Source organism: Oncorhynchus keta, chromosome 37 (genome assembly GCF_023373465.1).
Source record: "Oncorhynchus keta strain PuntledgeMale-10-30-2019 chromosome 37, Oket_V2, whole genome shotgun sequence".
In the NCBI taxonomy this organism is placed as follows: Eukaryota; Metazoa; Chordata; class Actinopteri; order Salmoniformes; family Salmonidae; genus Oncorhynchus; species Oncorhynchus keta.
The window spans coordinates 28,485,155-28,504,146 of record NC_068457.1 but is presented as its reverse complement, the minus strand read 5'-3'; the positions used below and the strand labels follow the sequence as shown (position 1 = coordinate 28,504,146).

At 46.7% G+C, this 18,992-nt stretch overlaps 1 protein-coding gene across 1 annotated transcript in view; it reads left to right on the top strand.

Moving 5' to 3' along the window:
- The window catches only part of tm9sf2 (transmembrane 9 superfamily member 2), a 28,885-nt gene extending 10,103 nt beyond the window's left edge, over nt 1–18,782 (top strand). The window contains exons 5-18 of the mRNA XM_052500102.1: nt 6,440–6,569; nt 6,741–6,865; nt 7,598–7,709; nt 7,922–8,001; nt 8,083–8,191; nt 10,092–10,224; nt 12,467–12,586; nt 12,967–13,024; nt 14,265–14,424; nt 14,551–14,702; nt 15,815–15,882; nt 15,957–16,003; nt 16,872–17,043; nt 17,482–18,782. Of these exons, the coding sequence (XP_052356062.1) occupies nt 6,440–6,569; nt 6,741–6,865; nt 7,598–7,709; nt 7,922–8,001; nt 8,083–8,191; nt 10,092–10,224; nt 12,467–12,586; nt 12,967–13,024; nt 14,265–14,424; nt 14,551–14,702; nt 15,815–15,882; nt 15,957–16,003; nt 16,872–17,043; nt 17,482–17,549 (1,534 nt within the window). The 3' untranslated portion in view covers nt 17,550–18,782. The remainder of the gene's footprint in view (nt 1–6,439; nt 6,570–6,740; nt 6,866–7,597; nt 7,710–7,921; nt 8,002–8,082; nt 8,192–10,091; nt 10,225–12,466; nt 12,587–12,966; nt 13,025–14,264; nt 14,425–14,550; nt 14,703–15,814; nt 15,883–15,956; nt 16,004–16,871; nt 17,044–17,481) is intronic.
- Nucleotides 18,783–18,992: the final 210 nt, after the last annotated feature.

Below are 18,992 nucleotides of genomic sequence, written 5' to 3'. Positions count from 1 at the left end.
TCCAATCAGATCTCCACACGTGTTTAGGGGTCGATTTGGGATTGGACCACAGTCTCAACCGCACACTGTCTCCTGTAGGATAGTGGACAACATGCTGTATCCCTGTCTGTCTCCTGTAGGATAGTGGACAACATGCTGTATCCCTGTCTGTCTCCTGTAGGATAGTGGACAACATGCTGTATCCCTGTCTGTCTCCTGTAGGATAGTGGACAACATGCTGTATCCCTGTCTGTCTCCTGTAGGATAGTGGACAACATGCTGTATCCCTGTCTGTCTCCTGTAGGATAGTGGACAACATGCTGTATCCCTGTCTGTCTCCTGTAGGATAGTGGACAACATGCTGTATCCCTGTCTGTCTCCTGTAGGATAGTGGACAACATGCTGTATCCCTGTCTGTCTCCTGTAGGATAGTGGACAACATGCTGTATCCCTGTCTGTCTCCTGTAGGATAGTGGACAACATGCTGTATCCCTGTCTGTCTCCTGTAGGATAGTGGACAACATGCTGTATCCCTGTCTGTCTCCTGTAGGATAGTGGACAACATGCTGTCTCCTGTAGGGTAGTGGACAACCAGCTGTATCCCTGTCTGTCTCCTGTAGGATAGTGGACAACATGCTGTCTCCTGTAGGATAGTGGACAACATGCTGTATCCCTGGCTGTCTCCTGTAGGATAGTGGACAACATGCTGTATCCCAGTCTGTCTCCTGTAGGATAGTGGACAACATGCTGTATCCCTGTCTGTCTCCTGTAAGATAGTGGACAACATGCTGTCTCCTGTAGGATAGTGGACAACATGCTGTATCCCTGTCTGTCTCCTGTAGGATAGTGGACAACATGCTGTATCCCTGTCTGTCTCCTGTAGGATAGTGGACAACATGCTGTCTCCTGTAGGATAGTGGACAACATGCTGTCTCCTGTAGGATAGTGGACAACATGCTGTCTCCTGTAGGATAGTGGACAACATGCTGTCTCCTGTAGGATAGTGGACAACATGCTGTATCCCTGTCTGTCTCCTGTAGGATAGTGGACAACATGCTGTATCCCTGTCTGTCTCCTGTAGGATAGTGGACAACATGCTGTATCCCTGTCTGTCTCCTGTAGGATAGTGGACAACATGCTGTATCCCTGTCTGTCTCCTGTAGGATAGTGGACAACATGCTGTATCCCTGTCTGTCTCCTGTAGGATAGTGGACAACATGCTGTATCCCTGTCTGTCTCCTGTAGGATAGTGGACAACATGCTGTATCCCTGTCTGTCTCCTGTAGGATAGTGGACAACATGCTGTATCCCTGTCTGTCTCCTGTAGGATAGTGGACAACATGCTGTATCCCTGTCTGTCTCCTGTAGGATAGTGGACAACATGCTGTATCCCTGTCTGTCTCCTGTAGGATAGTGGACAACATGCTGTATCCCTGTCTGTCTCCTGTAGGATAGTGGACAACATGCTGTATCCCTGTCTGTCTCCTGTAGGATAGTGGACAACATGCTGTATCCCTGTCTGTCTCCTGTAGGATAGTGGACAACATGCTGTATCCCTGTCTGTCTCCTGTAGGATAGTGGACAACATGCTGTATCCCTGTCTGTCTCCTGTAGGATAGTGGACAACATGCTGTATCCCTGTCTGTCTCCTGTAGGATAGTGGACAACATGCTGTATCCCTGTCTGTCTCCTGTAGGATAGTGGACAACATGCTGTATCCCTGTCTGTCTCCTGTAGGATAGTGGACAACATGCTGTCTCCCTGTCTGTCTCCTGTAGGATAGTGGACAACATGCTGTATCCCTGTCTGTCTCCTGTAGGATAGTGGACAACATGCTGTATCCCTGTCTGTCTCCTGTAAGATAGTGGACAACATGCTGTCTCCTGTAGGATAGTGGACAACATGCTGTATCCCTGTCTGTCTCCTGTAGGATAGTGGACAACATGCTGTATCCCTGTCTGTCTCCTGTAGGATAGTGGACAACATGCTGTCTCCTGTCTGTCTCCTGTAGGATAGTGGACAACATGCTGTATCCCTGTCTGTCTCCTGTAGGATAGTGGACAACATGCTGTATCCCTGTCTTCCTGTAGGGTAGTGGACAACATGCTGTATCCCTGTCTGTCTCCTGTAGGATAGTGGACAACATGCTGTATCCCTGTCTGTCTCCTGTAGGATAGTGGACAACATGCTGTCTGTCTCCTGTAGGGTAGTGGACAACCAGCTGTATCCCTGTCTGTCTCCTGTAGGATAGTGGACAACATGCTGTATCCCTGTCTGTCTCCTGTAGGATAGTGGACAACATGCTGTATCCCTGTCTGTCTCCTGTAGGATAGTGGACAACATGCTGTATCCCTGTCTGTCTCCTGTAGGATAGTGGACAACATGCTGTCTCCTGTAGGGTAGTGGACAACCAGCTGTATCCCTGTCTGTCTCCTGTAGGATAGTGGACAACATGCTGTCTCCTGTAGGATAGTGGACAACATGCTGTATCCCTGGCTGTCTCCTGTAGGATAGTGGACAACATGCTGTATCCCAGTCTGTCTCCTGTAGGATAGTGGACAACATGCTGTATCCCTGTCTGTCTCCTGTAAGATAGTGGACAACATGCTGTCTCCTGTAGGATAGTGGACAACATGCTGTATCCCTGTCTGTCTCCTGTAGGATAGTGGACAACATGCTGTATCCCTGTCTGTCTCCTGTAGGATAGTGGACAACATGCTGTCTCCTGTAGGATAGTGGACAACATGCTGTCTCCTGTAGGATAGTGGACAACATGCTGTCTCCTGTAGGATAGTGGACAACATGCTGTATCCCTGTCTGTCTCCTGTAGGATAGTGGACAACATGCTGTATCCCTGTCTGTCTCCTGTAGGATAGTGGACAACATGCTGTATCCCTGTCTGTCTCCTGTAGGATAGTGGACAACATGCTGTATCCCTGTCTGTCTCCTGTAGGATAGTGGACAACATGCTGTATCCCTGTCTGTCTCCTGTAGGATAGTGGACAACATGCTGTATCCCTGTCTGTCTCCTGTAGGATAGTGGACAACATGCTGTATCCCTGTCTGTCTCCTGTAGGATAGTGGACAACATGCTGTATCCCTGTCTGTCTCCTGTAGGATAGTGGACAACATGCTGTATCCCTGTCTGTCTCCTGTAGGATAGTGGACAACATGCTGTATCCCTGTCTGTCTCCTGTAGGATAGTGGACAACATGCTGTATCCCTGTCTGTCTCCTGTAGGATAGTGGACAACATGCTGTATCCCTGTCTGTCTCCTGTAGGATAGTGGACAACATGCTGTATCCCTGTCTGTCTCCTGTAGGATAGTGGACAACATGCTGTATCCCTGTCTGTCTCCTGTAGGATAGTGGACAACATGCTGTATCCCTGTCTGTCTCCTGTAGGATAGTGGACAACATGCTGTATCCCTGTCTGTCTCCTGTAGGATAGTGGACAACATGCTGTATCCCTGTCTGTCTCCTGTAGGATAGTGGACAACATGCTGTATCCCTGTCTGTCTCCTGTAGGATAGTGGACAACATGCTGTATCCCTGTCTGTCTCCTGTAGGATAGTGGACAACATGCTGTCTCCTGTCTGTCTCCTGTAGGATAGTGGACAACATGCTGTATCCCTGTCTGTCTCCTGTAGGATAGTGGACAACATGCTGTATCCCTGTCTGTCTCCTGTAAGATAGTGGACAACATGCTGTCTCCTGTAGGATAGTGGACAACATGCTGTATCCCTGTCTGTCTCCTGTAGGATAGTGGACAACATGCTGTATCCCTGTCTGTCTCCTGTAGGATAGTGGACAACATGCTGTCTCCCTGTCTGTCTCCTGTAGGATAGTGGACAACATGCTGTATCCCTGTCTGTCTCCTGTAGGATAGTGGACAACATGCTGTATCCCTGTCTTCCTGTAGGGTAGTGGACAACATGCTGTATCCCTGTCTGTCTCCTGTAGGATAGTGGACAACATGCTGTATCCCTGTCTGTCTCCTGTAGGATAGTGGACAACATGCTGTCTGTCTCCTGTAGGGTAGTGGACAACCAGCTGTATCCCTGTCTGTCTCCTGTAGGATAGTGGACAACATGCTGTATCCCTGTCTGTCTCCTGTAGGATAGTGGACAACATGCTGTATCCCTGTCTGTCTCCTGTAGGATAGTGGACAACATGCTGTATCCCTGTCTGTCTCCTGTAGGATAGTGGACAACATGCTGTCTCCTGTAGGGTAGTGGACAACCAGCTGTATCCCTGTCTGTCTCCTGTAGGATAGTGGACAACATGCTGTCTCCTGTAGGATAGTGGACAACCAGCTGTATCCCTGTCTGTCTCCTGTAGGATAGTGGACAACATGCTGTATCCCTGTCTGTCTCCTGTAGGATAGTGGACAACATGCTGTATCCCTGTCTGTCTCCTGTAGGATAGTGGACAACATGCTGTATCCCTGTCTGTCTCCTGTAGGATAGTGGACAACATGCTGTCTCCTGTAGGGTAGTGGACAACCAGCTGTATCCCTGTCTGTCTCCTGTAGGATAGTGGACAACATGCTGTCTCCTGTAGGATAGTGGACAACCAGCTGTATCCCTGTCTGTCTCCTGTAGGATAGTGGACAACATGCTGTATCCCTGTCTGTCTCCTGTAGGATAGTGGACAACATGCTGTCTCCTGTAGGGTAGTGGACAACCAGCTGTATCCCTGTCTGTCTCCTGTAGGATAGTGGACAACATGCTGTCTCCTGTAGGATAGTGGACAACATGCTGTATCCCTGGCTGTCTCCTGTAGGATAGTGGACAACATGCTGTATCCCAGTCTGTCTCCTGTAGGATAGTGGACAACATGCTGTATCCCTGTCTGTCTCCTGTAAGATAGTGGACAACATGCTGTCTCCTGTAGGATAGTGGACAACATGCTGTATCCCTGTCTGTCTCCTGTAGGATAGTGGACAACATGCTGTATCCCTGTCTGTCTCCTGTAGGATAGTGGACAACATGCTGTCTCCTGTAGGATAGTGGACAACATGCTGTCTCCTGTAGGATAGTGGACAACATGCTGTCTCCTGTAGGATAGTGGACAACATGCTGTCTCCTGTAGGATAGTGGACAACATGCTGTCTCCTGTAGGATAGTGGACAACATGCTGTATCCCTGTCTGTCTCCTGTAGGATAGTGGACAACATGCTGTATCCCTGTCTGTCTCCTGTAGGATAGTGGACAACATGCTGTATCCCTGTCTGTCTCCTGTAGGATAGTGGACAACATGCTGTATCCCTGTCTGTCTCCTGTAGGATAGTGGACAACATGCTGTATCCCTGTCTGTCTCCTGTAGGATAGTGGACAACATGCTGTATCCCTGTCTGTCTCCTGTAGGATAGTGGACAACATGCTGTATCCCTGTCTGTCTCCTGTAGGATAGTGGACAACATGCTGTCTCCCTGTCTGTCTCCTGTAGGATAGTGGACAACATGCTGTCTCCCTGTCTGTCTCCTGTAGGATAGTGGACAACATGCTGTATCCCTGTCTGTCTCCTGTAGGATAGTGGACAACATGCTGTATCCCTGTCTTCCTGTAGGGTAGTGGACAACATGCTGTATCCCTGTCTGTCTCCTGTAGGATAGTGGACAACATGCTGTATCCCTGTCTGTCTCCTGTAGGATAGTGGACAACATGCTGTATCCCTGTCTGTCTCCTGTAGGATAGTGGACAACATGCTGTATCCCTGTCTGTCTCCTGTAGGATAGTGGACAACATGCTGTCTCCCTGTCTGTCTGCTGTAGGATAGTGGACAACATGCTGTATCCCTGTCTGTCTCCTGTAGGATAGTGGACAACATGCTGTCTCCTGTAGGATAGTGGACAACATGCTGTATCCCTGTCTGTCTCCTGTAGGATAGTGGACAACATGCTGTATCCCTGTCTGTCTCCTGTAGGATAGTGGACAACATGCTGTATCCCTGTCTGTCTCCTGTAGGATAGTGGACAACATGCTGTATCCCTGTCTGTCTCCTGTAGGATAGTGGACAACATGCTGTATCCCTGTCTGTCTCCTGTAGGATAGTGGACAACATGCTGTATCCCTGTCTGTCTCCTGTAGGATAGTGGACAACATGCTGTATCCCTGTCTGTCTCCTGTAGGATAGTGGACAACATGCTGTATCCCTGTCTGTCTCCTGTAGGATAGTGGACAACATGCTGTATCCCTGTCTGTCTCCTGTAGGATAGTGGACAACATGCTGTATCCCTGTCTGTCTCCTGTAGGATAGTGGACAACATGCTGTATCCCTGTCTGTCTCCTGTAGGATAGTGGACAACATGCTGTATCCCTGTCTGTCTCCTGTAGGATAGTGGACAACATGCTGTATCCCTGTCTGTCTCCTGTAGGATAGTGGACAACATGCTGTATCCCTGTCTGTCTCCTGTAGGATAGTGGACAACATGCTGTATCCCTGTCTGTCTCCTGTAGGATAGTGGACAACATGCCGGTGACCTGGTGTTATGACGTGGAGGACGGACAGAAGTTCTGTAACCCAGGGTTTCCCATTGGCTGCTACGTCACTGAGGCGGGACGACCCAAAGACGCTTGTGTTGTCAACGTGAGTCCATTCATATCCTGTGTGTGGAGGTTAGGCCTCTGAGTCGGGCCATTTTTCTTCGTCAGTTAAACGTTTTGCTAGATAGACAGAACATATAAGACATTATAAAGGCTTATATTTGCTTATAACACGTTTATAAAGCGCATAACTTAAGCGTTTTCCTGGTTCCAGTCTGACTTTAAGGACAAAGACACATTCTACGTCTTCAACCATGTTGACATCACCATCCACTATCATGTGGTGGAGAACGAGGCTGCTGGGGCTAGACTGGTCGCTGCCAAGATGGAGCCCAAGAGGTAGGAGGTCAAACGGTCGCTCACTTGGGGACAGTCCTCACTGTCACTTAGTCATTCATTGATGTGAAGTTAGAATTCACCCTTAGGGTTTTCTAGTTCTTAACAATGAATTATTTATTTCTCTAGTCTCCATGAAATGTTCATTCTTAGATAATATGTGTTTCTACTCCAAGTAACGATGTCTCTCTTTAATTGACAACAAGTATTTATTTATTGTGATTTATTCTCTCCTCCTTCCTTCCCACCTCCTCTTCTTTTCTCCTCTTCCTCCTCTCTCCTCTTTCCCTCTTCTTCCTCCCCTCTTCTTCCTCCTCTCTTCCTCCTCTCTCCTCTTCTTCCTCCTCTCTCTTCTTCCTCCTCTTCTTCCTCCCCTCTTCTTCCTCCCCTCTTCTTCCTCCCCTCTTCTTCCTCCCCTCTTCTTCCTCCCCTCTCTTCCTCTTCTTCCTCCCCTCTTCCCTCTTCTTCCTCCCCTCTTCTTCCTCTTCTCCTCTTCTTCCTCTCTTCATCCTCTCCTCTTCTTCCTCCTCCTCTCTCCTCTTCTTCCTCCCTTCTTCCTTCTTCATCCTCTCTTCCTCCTCTCTCCTCTTCTTCCTCCTCTCTTCCTCCTCTCTCCTCTTCTTCTTCATCCTCTCTTCCTCCTCTCTCCTCTTCTTCATCCTCCTCTCTTCCCTCTCTCCCCCTCTTCCTCCTCCTCTCTTCCTCCTCTCCCTCTCTTCCTCCTCTCCTCCAAAGCTATAAACACACCAAAGTGGAGGCCCCCGACTGTGCAGGAGGGCCCATGTACCTGAACAACAAGTTCAGTGGAGAGCTGAAGATCGGCTATACCTACTCTGTCCAGTTTGTGGTATGTTTCTGAACCCCACGACCTTTTGAAATTCCTCTGTCTGTGTGACTGACTAGGTTCAGTCTCTGGTTTCCTACGTGCTGTAACGCCGGCTAGCCCACTGAGCTAAAGCCTAGACATATGCTTGGGGAGCTAATGCGAGTGGGGTCTCATGCGAGGTGCGAGTGTGCTCTGGTCAGTGGGTGTAATATATATGCTGGTGTTGTATCTAGGAGGACACGCACATCAGATGGGCATCACGTTGGGACTACATTCTGGAGTCCATGCCCCACACCAACATTCAGTGGTTCAGGTGAGTTTCTCTCTCACACACACACACACACACACACACCCCCTTCTATCTGTAACTGTGTGTGTATTGTCTTTCCCCCAGCATCATGAACTCTCTGGTGATCGTTCTCTTCCTGTCTGGTATGGTGGCTATGATCATGCTGAGGACTCTACATAAGGACATTGCCAGATACAACCAGATGGACTCTGTGGTGAGTCTGGTAAATCCTCCACAGTAATCCAGCTGATTGGTTTCCCTTCAGGTCCCAGTCCACCATGTTGGTTTCCCTTCAGGTCCCAGTCCGCCATGTTGGTTTCCCTTCAGGTCCCAGTCCGCCATGTTGGTTTCCCTTCAGGTCCCAGTCCACCATGTTGGTTTCCCTTCAGGTCCCAGTCCGCCATGTTGGTTTCCCTTCAGGTCCCAGTCCGCCATGTTGGTTTCCCTTCAGGTCCCAGTCCACCATGTTGGTTTCCCTTCAGGTCCCAGTCCACCATGTTGGTTTCCCTTCAGGTCCCAGTCCACCATGTTGGTTTCCCTTCAGGTCCCAGTCCACCATGTTGGTTTCCATTCAGGTCCCAGTCCCACCATGTTGGTTTCCCTTCAGGTCCCAGTCCCAATCCACCATGTTGGTTTCCTTCAGGTCCCAGTCCACCATGTTGGTTTCCCTTCAGGTCCCAGTCCACCATGTTGGTTTCCCTTCAGGTCCCAGTCCACCATGTTGGTTTCCTTCAGGTCCCAGGTCCCAATCCACCATGTTGGTTTCCTTCAGGTCCCAGTCCACCACCATGTTGGTTTCCCTTCAGGTCCCAGTCCACCATGTTGGTTTCCCTTCAGGTCCCAGTCCACCATGTTGGTTTCCCTTCAGGTCCCAGTCCACCATGTTGGTTTCCCTTCAGGTCCCAGTCCACCATGTTGGTTTCCCTTCAGGTCCCAGTCCACCATGTTGGTTTCCCTTCAGGTCCCAGTCCACCATGTTGGTTTCCCTTCAGGTCCCAGTCCACCATGTTGGTTTGTGGGATGTCACATAGAGGGCTCCCAGTCCTGGCAAGGGTTATCTAGTGCACATGTTGGTTTGTGGGATGTGTCACATGAGGAGTGAGGGCTGTGGTCTGTGTGACACTGGCAAGGGTTATCAGTGCACACCGACATGTCCCTGATGAGGAGTGACAGGGCGGTGGTCTGGTCTACTGGTCTGGTACAGACACAAACACACAGACATGTCCCTGATGAGGAGTGACAGGGCGGTGGTCTGGTCTACTGGTCTGGTACAGACACAAACACACAGACATGTCCCTGATGAGGAGTGACAGGGCGGTGGTCTGGTCTACTGGTCTGGTACAGATACAAACACACAGACATGTCCCTGATGAGGAGTGACAGGGCGGTGGTCTGGTCTCCTGGTTCGGTACATACACACAAAACCCCAACAACTGGCTCCAAGCTCTGATTGGCTCCAGCCAGCTGGTGGAGGCTTTGGTTATGACCTCGGGTGTGAGACCTTGTGTACTCTCCATCTACCATCTCTCATCTCTCCATCTCCAGGAAAACTGACAGCAGATGTTCTCTAGGAAGGCTTGTGGGGGTCACTAGGGGTGACATGTATCTATCTATATTACCCCCCCCCCCCCCCACCAGCACCTCTCACCCCCGACCCCCTCCCCTACCAGTATTGTAGTCTCTATCTGTCTCCGAGATCAGTCATTATTTCAGCAGCTCTGTCCCCTCAGCCCCTCCCCCTAGCGATCAGACTCCCTTCAGCCCCTCCCCCTAGCGATCAGACTCCCTTCAGCCCCTCCCCCTAGCGATCAGACTGACAGGTAGCGTCACCGCGGCGACCAGCCTGCTCGTGTTCCAACCCTCTGAAGTCTATCACCGCTAATTGACAGGAGAGACCCCACTCCCTCATCTTCTCCCCCCTGTTATATCCTGCTGGGTTCCCCCCCTCACACCCTCCCTGTCCTCTCCTCATTTGGCCTGAACATTCTTGCTGTTTTGTGATGGTCTTTTTATAGTGAGAGATGTGGTGATGAAGATGTTATATAGGATAAATCCAGTTGAAAGTGAAACTAAGTGAAGGTCTTCCCCTCCTCTCTCTCTGCTGGTCGGGTCAGGAAGATGCCCAGGAGGAGTTTGGCTGGAAGCTGGTCCATGGAGACGTCTTCCGGCCTCCCAGGAAAGGCATGCTCCTCTCTGTCTTTCTGGGATCAGGAACTCAGATCTTCATCATGATGTTCGTCACTCTCTGTGAGTTCTACAATCTACAGCTCTGTGTTTCTGTCTACCGGAATATAAAACAAACCTTCTACACTTGTCCAGACCATTTATTTGTCATTACCCAAAAACAAATTAGCAAGGTAACGTATAGTATAGAGGAAGTACTTAGTTACTTCTACTCTGAGATTAGGACTAGTGTTTCACTTATTTAATGCAGTCACTGACAGTCATCTTGGTTATTTAATGTAGTCACTGACAGTCATCTTGGTTATTTAATGTATTCACTGACAGTCATCTTGGTTATTTAATGTATTCACTGACAGTCATCTTGGTTATTTAATGTAGTCACTGACAGTCATCTTGGTTATTTAATGTATTCACTGACAGTCATCTTGGTTATTTAATGTAGTCACTGACAGTCATCTAGTTATTTAATGTAGTCACTGACAGTCATCTAGTTATTTAATGTATTCACTGACAGTCATCTAGTTATTTAATGTAGTCACTGACAGTCATCTAGGTTATTTAATGTAGTCACTGACAGTCATCTTGGTTATTTAATGTAGTCACTGACAGTCATCTTGGTTATTTAATGTAGTCACTGACAGTCATCTTAGTTATTTAATGTAGTCACTGACAGTCATCTAGTTATTTAATGTAGTCACTGACAGTCATCTTAATTATTTAATGTAGTCACTGACAGTCATCTAGTTATTTAATGTAGTCACTGACAGTCATCTTGGTTATTTAATGTATTCACTGACAGTCATCTTGGTTATTTAATGTAGTCACTGACAGTCATCTTGGTTATTTAATGTAGTCACTGACAGTCATCTTAGTTATTTAATGTAGTCACTGACAGTCATCTTAATTATTTAATGTATTCACTGACAGTCATCTTAATTATTTAATGTAGTCACTGACAGTCATCTTAATTATTTAATGTAGTCACTGACAGTCATCTTAATTATTTAATGTAGTCACTGACAGTCATCTTAGTTATTTAATGTAGTCACTGACAGTCATCTTAGTTATTTAATGTAGTCACTGACAGTCATCTTAGTTATTTAATGTAGTCACTGACAGTCATCTTAGTTATTTAATGTAGTCACTGACAGTCATCTTGGTTATTTAATGTAGTCACTGACAGTCATCTTAATTATTTAATGTAGTCACTGACAGTCATCTTAGTTATTTAATGTAGTCACTGACAGTCATCTTAGTTATTTAATGTAGTCACTGACAGTCATCTTATTATTTAATGTAGTCACTGACAGTCATCTTAATTATTTAATGTAGTCACTGACAGTCATCTTAGTTATTTAATGTTACTGACAGTCATCTTATTATTTAATGTAGTCACTGACAGTCATCTTAATTATTTAATGTAGTCACTGACAGTCATCTTAATTATTTAATGTAGTCACTGACAGTCATCTTAGTTATTTAATGTAGTCACTGACAGTTATTTAATGTAGTCACTGATGTCATCTTAGTTATTTAATGTAGTCACTGACAGTCATCTTAATTATTTAATGTAGTCACTGACAGTCATCTTGTTATTTAATGTAGTCACTGACAGTCATCTTGTTATTTAATGTAGTCACTGACAGTCATCTTAGTTATTTAATGTAGTCACTGACAGTCATCTTAGTTATTTAATGTAGTCACTGACAGTCATCTTAGTTATTTAATGTAGTCACTGACAGTCATCTTAGTTATTTAATGTAGTCACTGACAGTCATCTTAGTTATTTAATGTAGTCACTGACAGTCATCTTAGTTATTTAATGTAGTCACTGACAGTCATCTTAGTTATTTAATGTAGTCACTGACAGTCATCTTAGTTATTTAATGTAGTCACTGACAGTCATCTTAGTTATTTAATGTAGTCACTGACAGTCATCTTAGTTATTTAATGTAGTCACTGACAGTCATCTTAGTTATTTAATGTAGTCACTGACAGTCATCTTAGTTATTTAATGTAGTCACTGACAGTCATCTTAGTTATTTAATGTAGTGACTGACAGTCATCTTAGTTATTTAATATAGTCACTGACAGTCATCTTAGTTATTTAATGTATTCACTGGCAGTTATTTTAGTTATTTAATGTAGTCACTGACAGTTATTTAACGTAGTCACTGACAGTCATCTTAGTTATTTAATTATTCAGTAGCAGAAAAGGACCAACAATAATAGCACACAGTTCAGTCAAAACCAATGGTGTGTTTTTTATTTTTGAATCCATATCCATTGTGCTCCCCTTGTCCAGTCTTTGCCTGCCTGGGCTTCCTGTCCCCGGCGAACCGCGGTGCCCTGATGACGTGTGCCGTGGTGCTCTGGGTCCTACTGGGCACACCAGCCGGCTACGTGGCTGCCCGCTTCTACAAGTGTAAGTGAACATTTGGGCCGAGGGGGAAAGGGTCACGACCCCAACTTGACCCTGAAAAGTCGACCAGTCACGACCCAACTGTGCTGGAGGGTAGCTCGTTAGGTCCAATCAGTGTCAGCTGGGGTCTCTGTGTCAATTACTGGTGCAGTGTTCTGTAGAGGCCTGTAGCAGTAGGGTCCCCCCCCCCCCATCCCAACCCAACCCTCCCTAGCAACACATGCTCTATGGCCTGAATCCTGCCTCCCTGCTAAAGGCTATATGCCTCAACACCTTGGAAGTAGAGAAAGAAGTTTGAATTTCCAAGAAACGTCTGTTTGTCTTCCAAGAGTTGCTGACTGTTTCTCTTCACGTCTGCATTCTTTCTCTCTGTGATGTCACAGCCTTTGGTGGGGAGAAATGGAAGACTAACGTCCTGCTGACCTGCTTCCTGTGTCCTGGGTGAGTCTGACTTTTCATTGGTTGAGGAGATAGACGTTAGTTTGTGGTTACGGTCAGGGTTGTTAGTTGACTTCTGTCTCTGTGTTCAGGGTTGTTAGTTGACTTCTGTCTCTGTGTTCAGGGTTGATAGTTCTGTCTCTGTGTTCAGGGTTGATAGTTCTGTCTCTGTGTTCAGGGTTGATAGTTCTGTCTCTGTGTTCAGGGTTGATAGTTCTGTCTCTGTGTTCAGGGTTGATAGTTCTGTCTTGTGTTCTTGTCTCTGTGTTCAGGGTTGATAGTTGACTTCTGTCTCTGTGTTCAGGGTTGATAGTTGACTTCTGTCTCTGTGTTCAGGGTTGATAGTTGACTTCTGTCTCTGTGTTCAGGGTTGATAGTTGACTTCTGTCTCTGTGTTCAGGGTTGATAGTTGACTCTGTGTTCAGGGTCTGTCTCTGTGTTCAGGGTTGATAGTTGACAGGGTCTGTCTCTGTGTTCAGGGTTGTTAGTTGACTTCTGTCTCTGTGTTCAGGGTTGTTAGTTCTGTCTCTGTGTTCAGGGTTGATAGTTCTGTCTCTGTGTTCAGGGTTGATAGTTCTGTCTCTGTGTTCAGGGTTGTTAGTTGACTTCTGTCTCTGTGTTCAGGGTTGATAGTTCTGTCTCTGTGTTCAGGGTTGATAGTTGACGTCTGTCTCTGTGTTCAGGGTTGATAGTTCTGTCTCTGTGTTCAGGGTTGATAGTTGGGTCTGTCTCTGTTTCAGGGTTGATAGTTGACTTCTGTCTCTGTGTTCAGGGTTGATAGTTGACTTGTGTCTCTGTGTTCAGGGGGTTGATAGTTGACTTCTGTCTCTGTGTTCAGGGTTGATAGTTCTGTGATTGAGTTCTGTCTCTGTGTTCAGGGTTGATAGTTGACGTCTGTCTCTGTTCAGGGTTGATAGTTGACTTCTGTCTCTGTGTTCAGGGTTGATAGTTGACTTCTGTCTCTGTGTTCAGGGTTGATAGTTGACTTCTGTCTCTGTGTTCAGGGTTGATAGTTGACTTCTGTCTCTGTGTTCAGGGCTGATAGTTCTGTCTCTGTGTTCAGGGTTGATAGTTGACTTCTGTCTCTGTGTTCAGGGTTGATAGTTCTCTCTGTGTTCAGGGTTGTTAGTTGACTTCTGTCTCTGTGTTCAGGGTTGATAGTTGACTTCTGTCTCTGTGTTCAGGGTTGATAGTTCTGTCTCTGTGTTCAGGGTTGATAGTTGACTTCTGTCTCTGTGTTCAGGGTTGTGTTTGCTGATTTCTTTGTGATGAATCTGATCCTGTGGGGAGAGGGCTCCTCTGCAGCCATGCCCTTTGGCACCCTGGTGGCCATCTTGGCTCTGTGGTTCTGCATCTCTGTCCCCCTCACCTTCATAGGGGCCTACTTCGGCTTCAAGAAGACCGTGAGTACAAACACACGTCAATATGTGAATACATTCAAACATACACTGTCACACACACACACAAGTCTGTGTGCATATCATGCCTTTCATACTCCTCCCTTCTGTCGTGTGATTGGTGCATTTCAGGGGATTGAGCACCCTGTGCGGACCAATCAGATCCCTCGTCAGATCCCGGAGCAGTCGTTCTACACCAGATCTCTCCCAGGGATCGTCATGGGGGGGATCCTCCCGTTCGGCTGTATCTTCATCCAGCTCTTCTTCATCCTCAACAGCATCTGGTGAGTGTCTCAGTTCAGCTACCCTGCAAACGCTGCTGCTCTGTTTTGGGACTGCTACACGAGCAGCTTGTCGCGAAGGCAGAACCAGTCAGTGAGGTGAAAGGTGAACGGGTGAGGTTTGGAGAAGTGTGAACGGGGTTGAGTGAGTAACTGACTACGACTCTGTAGGTTGACTAGTGGTTGGTGTGAAGCAGAGGACAGCATGTTTTAAAGGGTTATCTTTGTAATGTATGGTTGTGTCTCACCAGATGCTAGAGCAGTGGGTTATCTTTGTAATGTATGGTTGTGTCTCACCAGATGCTAGAGCAGTGGGTTATCTTTAGATGTATGGTTGTGTCTCACCAGATGCTAGAGCAGTGGGTTATCTTTGTAATGTATGGTTGTGTCTCACCAGATGCTAGAGCAGTGGGTTATCTTTGTAATGTATGGTTGTGTCTCACCAGATGCTAGAGCAGTGGGTTATCTTTGTAATGTATGGTTGTGTCTCACCAGATGCTAGAGCAGTGGGTTATCTTTATGATGTATGGTTGTCTCACCAGATGCTAGAGCAGTGGGTTATCTTTATGATGTATGGTTGTGTCTCACCAGATGCTAGAGCAGTGGGTTATCTTTGTGATGTATGGTTGTGTCTCACCAGATGCTAGAGCAGTGGGTTATCTTTATGATGTATGGTTGTGTCTCACCAGATGCTAGAGCAGTGGGTTATCTGTATGATGTATGGTTGTGTCTCACCAGATGCTAGAGCAGTGGTTATCTTTATGATGTTCACCAGATGCTAGAGCAGTGGGTTATCTTTAGGATGTATGGTTGTGTCTCACCAGATGCTAGAGCAGTGGGTTATCTTTAGGATGTATGGTTGTCTGATGCTAGAGCAGTGGGTTATCTTTATGATGTATGGTTGTCTCACCAGATGCTAGAGCAGTGGGTTATCTTTATGATGTATGGTTGTCTCACCAGATGCTAGAGCAGTGGGTTATCTTTATGATGTATGGTTGTCTCACCAGATGCTAGAGCAGTGGGTTATCACTCACCAGATGCTAGAGCAGTGGGTTATCTTTAGGATGTATGGTTGTGTCTCACCAGATGCTAGAGCAGTGGGTTATCCACACCAGGTCTCACCAGATGTACTACATGTTTGGTTTCCTGTTTCTGGTGTTCATCATCCTGGTAATCACCTGCTGTGCTGAGGCCACACACCACACACACACTGAGGCCCATCCTACTCTGCTACTTCCACCTCTGTGCTGAGGTAAGACACCACACACACCATCCTACTCTGCTACTTCCACCTCTGTGCTGAGGTAAGACACCACACACACCATCCTGCTCTGCTACTTCCTCCTCTGTGCTGAGGTAAGACACCACACACACACACACACACATCCTACTCTGCTACTTCCACCTCTGTGCTGAGGTAAGACACCACACACACACATCACCATCATACTCTGCTACTTCCTCCTCTGTGCTGAGGTAAGACACCACACACACCATCCTACTCTGCTACTTCCTCCTCTGTGCTGAGGTAAGACACCACACACACACATCCTACTCTGCTACTTCCTCCTCTGTGCTGAGGTAAGACACCACACACACACACACACACACACCACCATCCTACTCTGCTACTTCCTCCTCTGTGCTGAGGTAAGACACCACACACCACACACACACATCCTACTCTGCTACTTCCTCCTCTGTGCTGAGGTAAGAGACCACACACCACACACACACACACACACCTACACAGGTAAGACACCACACACACACACACCACCATCCTACTCTGCTACTTCCTCCTCTGTGCTGAGTTATGACGATCTGAGTATTCCCTGGTCGAGTCATGTGACCAATGGCAATAGTGCCCTTAATGACGAGGATGAAGGGACTGTTTCTCAAATCCTCTTTCTTTGATTCCTAACAGCTTCTCTCTTTAAAAGAGAAGGTCCCAAACAAGGGACCTGGAACCTCCTTCTCCACTACGGTTGAGAAGGAGAGGAGACAGGATGAAAGGAATAACAGGAAGTTTAATTAAGGGCGCGCTACGTTCTCTCTCTCCATCAGGACTATCACTGGCAGTGGTGTTCCTTCCTGACCAGTGGTCTTGTCTTAGTAAAGATGTTCTAAACACAGAGATATCTAACTGTTCTCTCTGTCTCTCTCCATCAGGACTACCACTGGCAGTGGCGTTCCTTCCTGACCAGTGGTTTCACGGCCGTCTACTTCCTGGTCTATGCCATCCACTACTTCTTCTCCAAGCTCCAGATCACAGGATTGGCTAGCACCATCCTCTACTTTGGTTACACCATGATCATGGCTCTCATCTTCTTCTTATTCACAGGTAGGTAGCTGGGGGGGGGCGGGGCTTCATACTGTAGCTTGCCATGATGAGGATGGACTAGGTCAGAGGGCAGAGGTTATCCTCATTAGTCCAGTTTAATGGACTGGACCAAATAGGACTGGGCATCCTCCCACCCTGACTATTATGCTGCCTTTCTGGGGTTTCGGTTGAGGTGCAGCTCTACTCGTTTTCACACACACACACACACACAGTCGGATGGTGTGTGTGTGTGTGTCTGTTGTCGTAACAATGAGAGTTTCCTAGACAGCAGGATGTGGGATTGACAAATGGCCCTGGGAAAGTGTGATTACATGTCTTGTCTCTCTCTGTCAATTACATGTCTTGTCTCTCTCTGTCAATAGTCTTGTCTCTCTCTGTCAATTACATGTCTTGTCTTTCTGTCAATTACATGTCTTGTCTCTCAATCTTGTCCATCAGGAACGATTGGATTCTTCGCCTGTTTCTGGTTCGTCACCAAGATCTACAGCGTAGTGAAGGTGGACTGAGTAGTTAACCAAAAACTAAACCAATGGATTTTCCTGTTTACTCTGCCACGCCCCCTCACCCCCTCCCACCTCACCCCTCACCCTCCCTGGGCTGGAGGGACACTATTGTTACGTTACACCCTGACTGCGTACGGTGACCAGGGCCCACTGGTCTAAATAGGGAGCCGTTTGGAACACAACCCTTGTCTACTGTGTGGAAGACGCATTTATGTCAGAGCAGCAAGACACCAGAGTCTTCCCGTGTGTGTGTGTGTGTGTGTGTGTGTGTGTGTGTGTGTGTGTGTACACACACATCTATACATAATGCAGTCTGGAGTGCAGGAAAAACCTGTTGGAGGTCCAGAACCTACTGCACATCAAAGAAACATCCCTTATTCACCTCTGACAAATGGAAACAGGAAATCTAGAAGGTTGTGACTATTAACACCCCCCTCCCCCGGTTACAGTTAGTTTCTGTCCCCACGTTGGCACACTAAGGTGATTTTACGTTGTCATTCAAACTATTAATAGTATTGGACAATATGATTGTAAATAACTTTTTTTTTTTTTTTTTCTAATGCTGATGAATGATTTGGGGTCGTAATAAGCTTATAAACTGAGATGGAATTCCTCCTCTAATCCATGTTCTGGGCTGGTAGTGTAGTTGGATGAGTCCCAAATGGCACTCTAGTCTGCACTACAAAAGTAGTCTGCACTATGTAGGGAATAGGGTGCAATTTGGGATGAACACATTTTCTCTGGGGTTTGTTTGTTTTTATTTTGTATTATAAATGCTTGAGTATTAATCAACTGGTCTGTTATTTAACTTTATATTCCAATTACATTTTTTTTTGTCTATTCTTCATTTTATTTTTGCCTCAGACACGTGCCTCATCAGTAGTTAATTTTATTTTCAAAAACCAACCGTTTGGGATTTTGTGAGAGGCATCACTGACTTCTATGTTCCAAATGTCACCCTATTCCCTATGTCGTGCACTACCCTTGATCAGGGGCTCGGGTCTAAAGTAGTGCACCACATAGGGAATAGGGTGCCATTTGGGACATCGTCCATCAGTTATGTGGGGGATCTGATTCTTATATCCTTTCAGTGTAAATATACTCTCTTCATAAATGATACTAGTTGCATTAGTCTGACCGAGCATCTGGGTTCCTTCACTGGTTTGAAACGATGTAATTATGATCTGAAAAACAAGAAATGGTCCATTTAAAAATAAAACAATGTTCCTGTTTTGAGTGTTTTGTTTTCCTGTGTCTATAAGAGCGTCGTCAGTGTAAAGTATTGAACAACACAGTCAAGTGAGGTCGATACATTGAACCGGCGCTGAGGAGAGGCCCTGCTGTGGTGCCCACTAAGCTGAGGAGAGGCCCTGCTGTGGTGCCCACTAAGCTGAGGAGAGGCCCTGCTGTGGTGCCCACTAAGCTGAGGAGAGGCCCTGCTGTGGT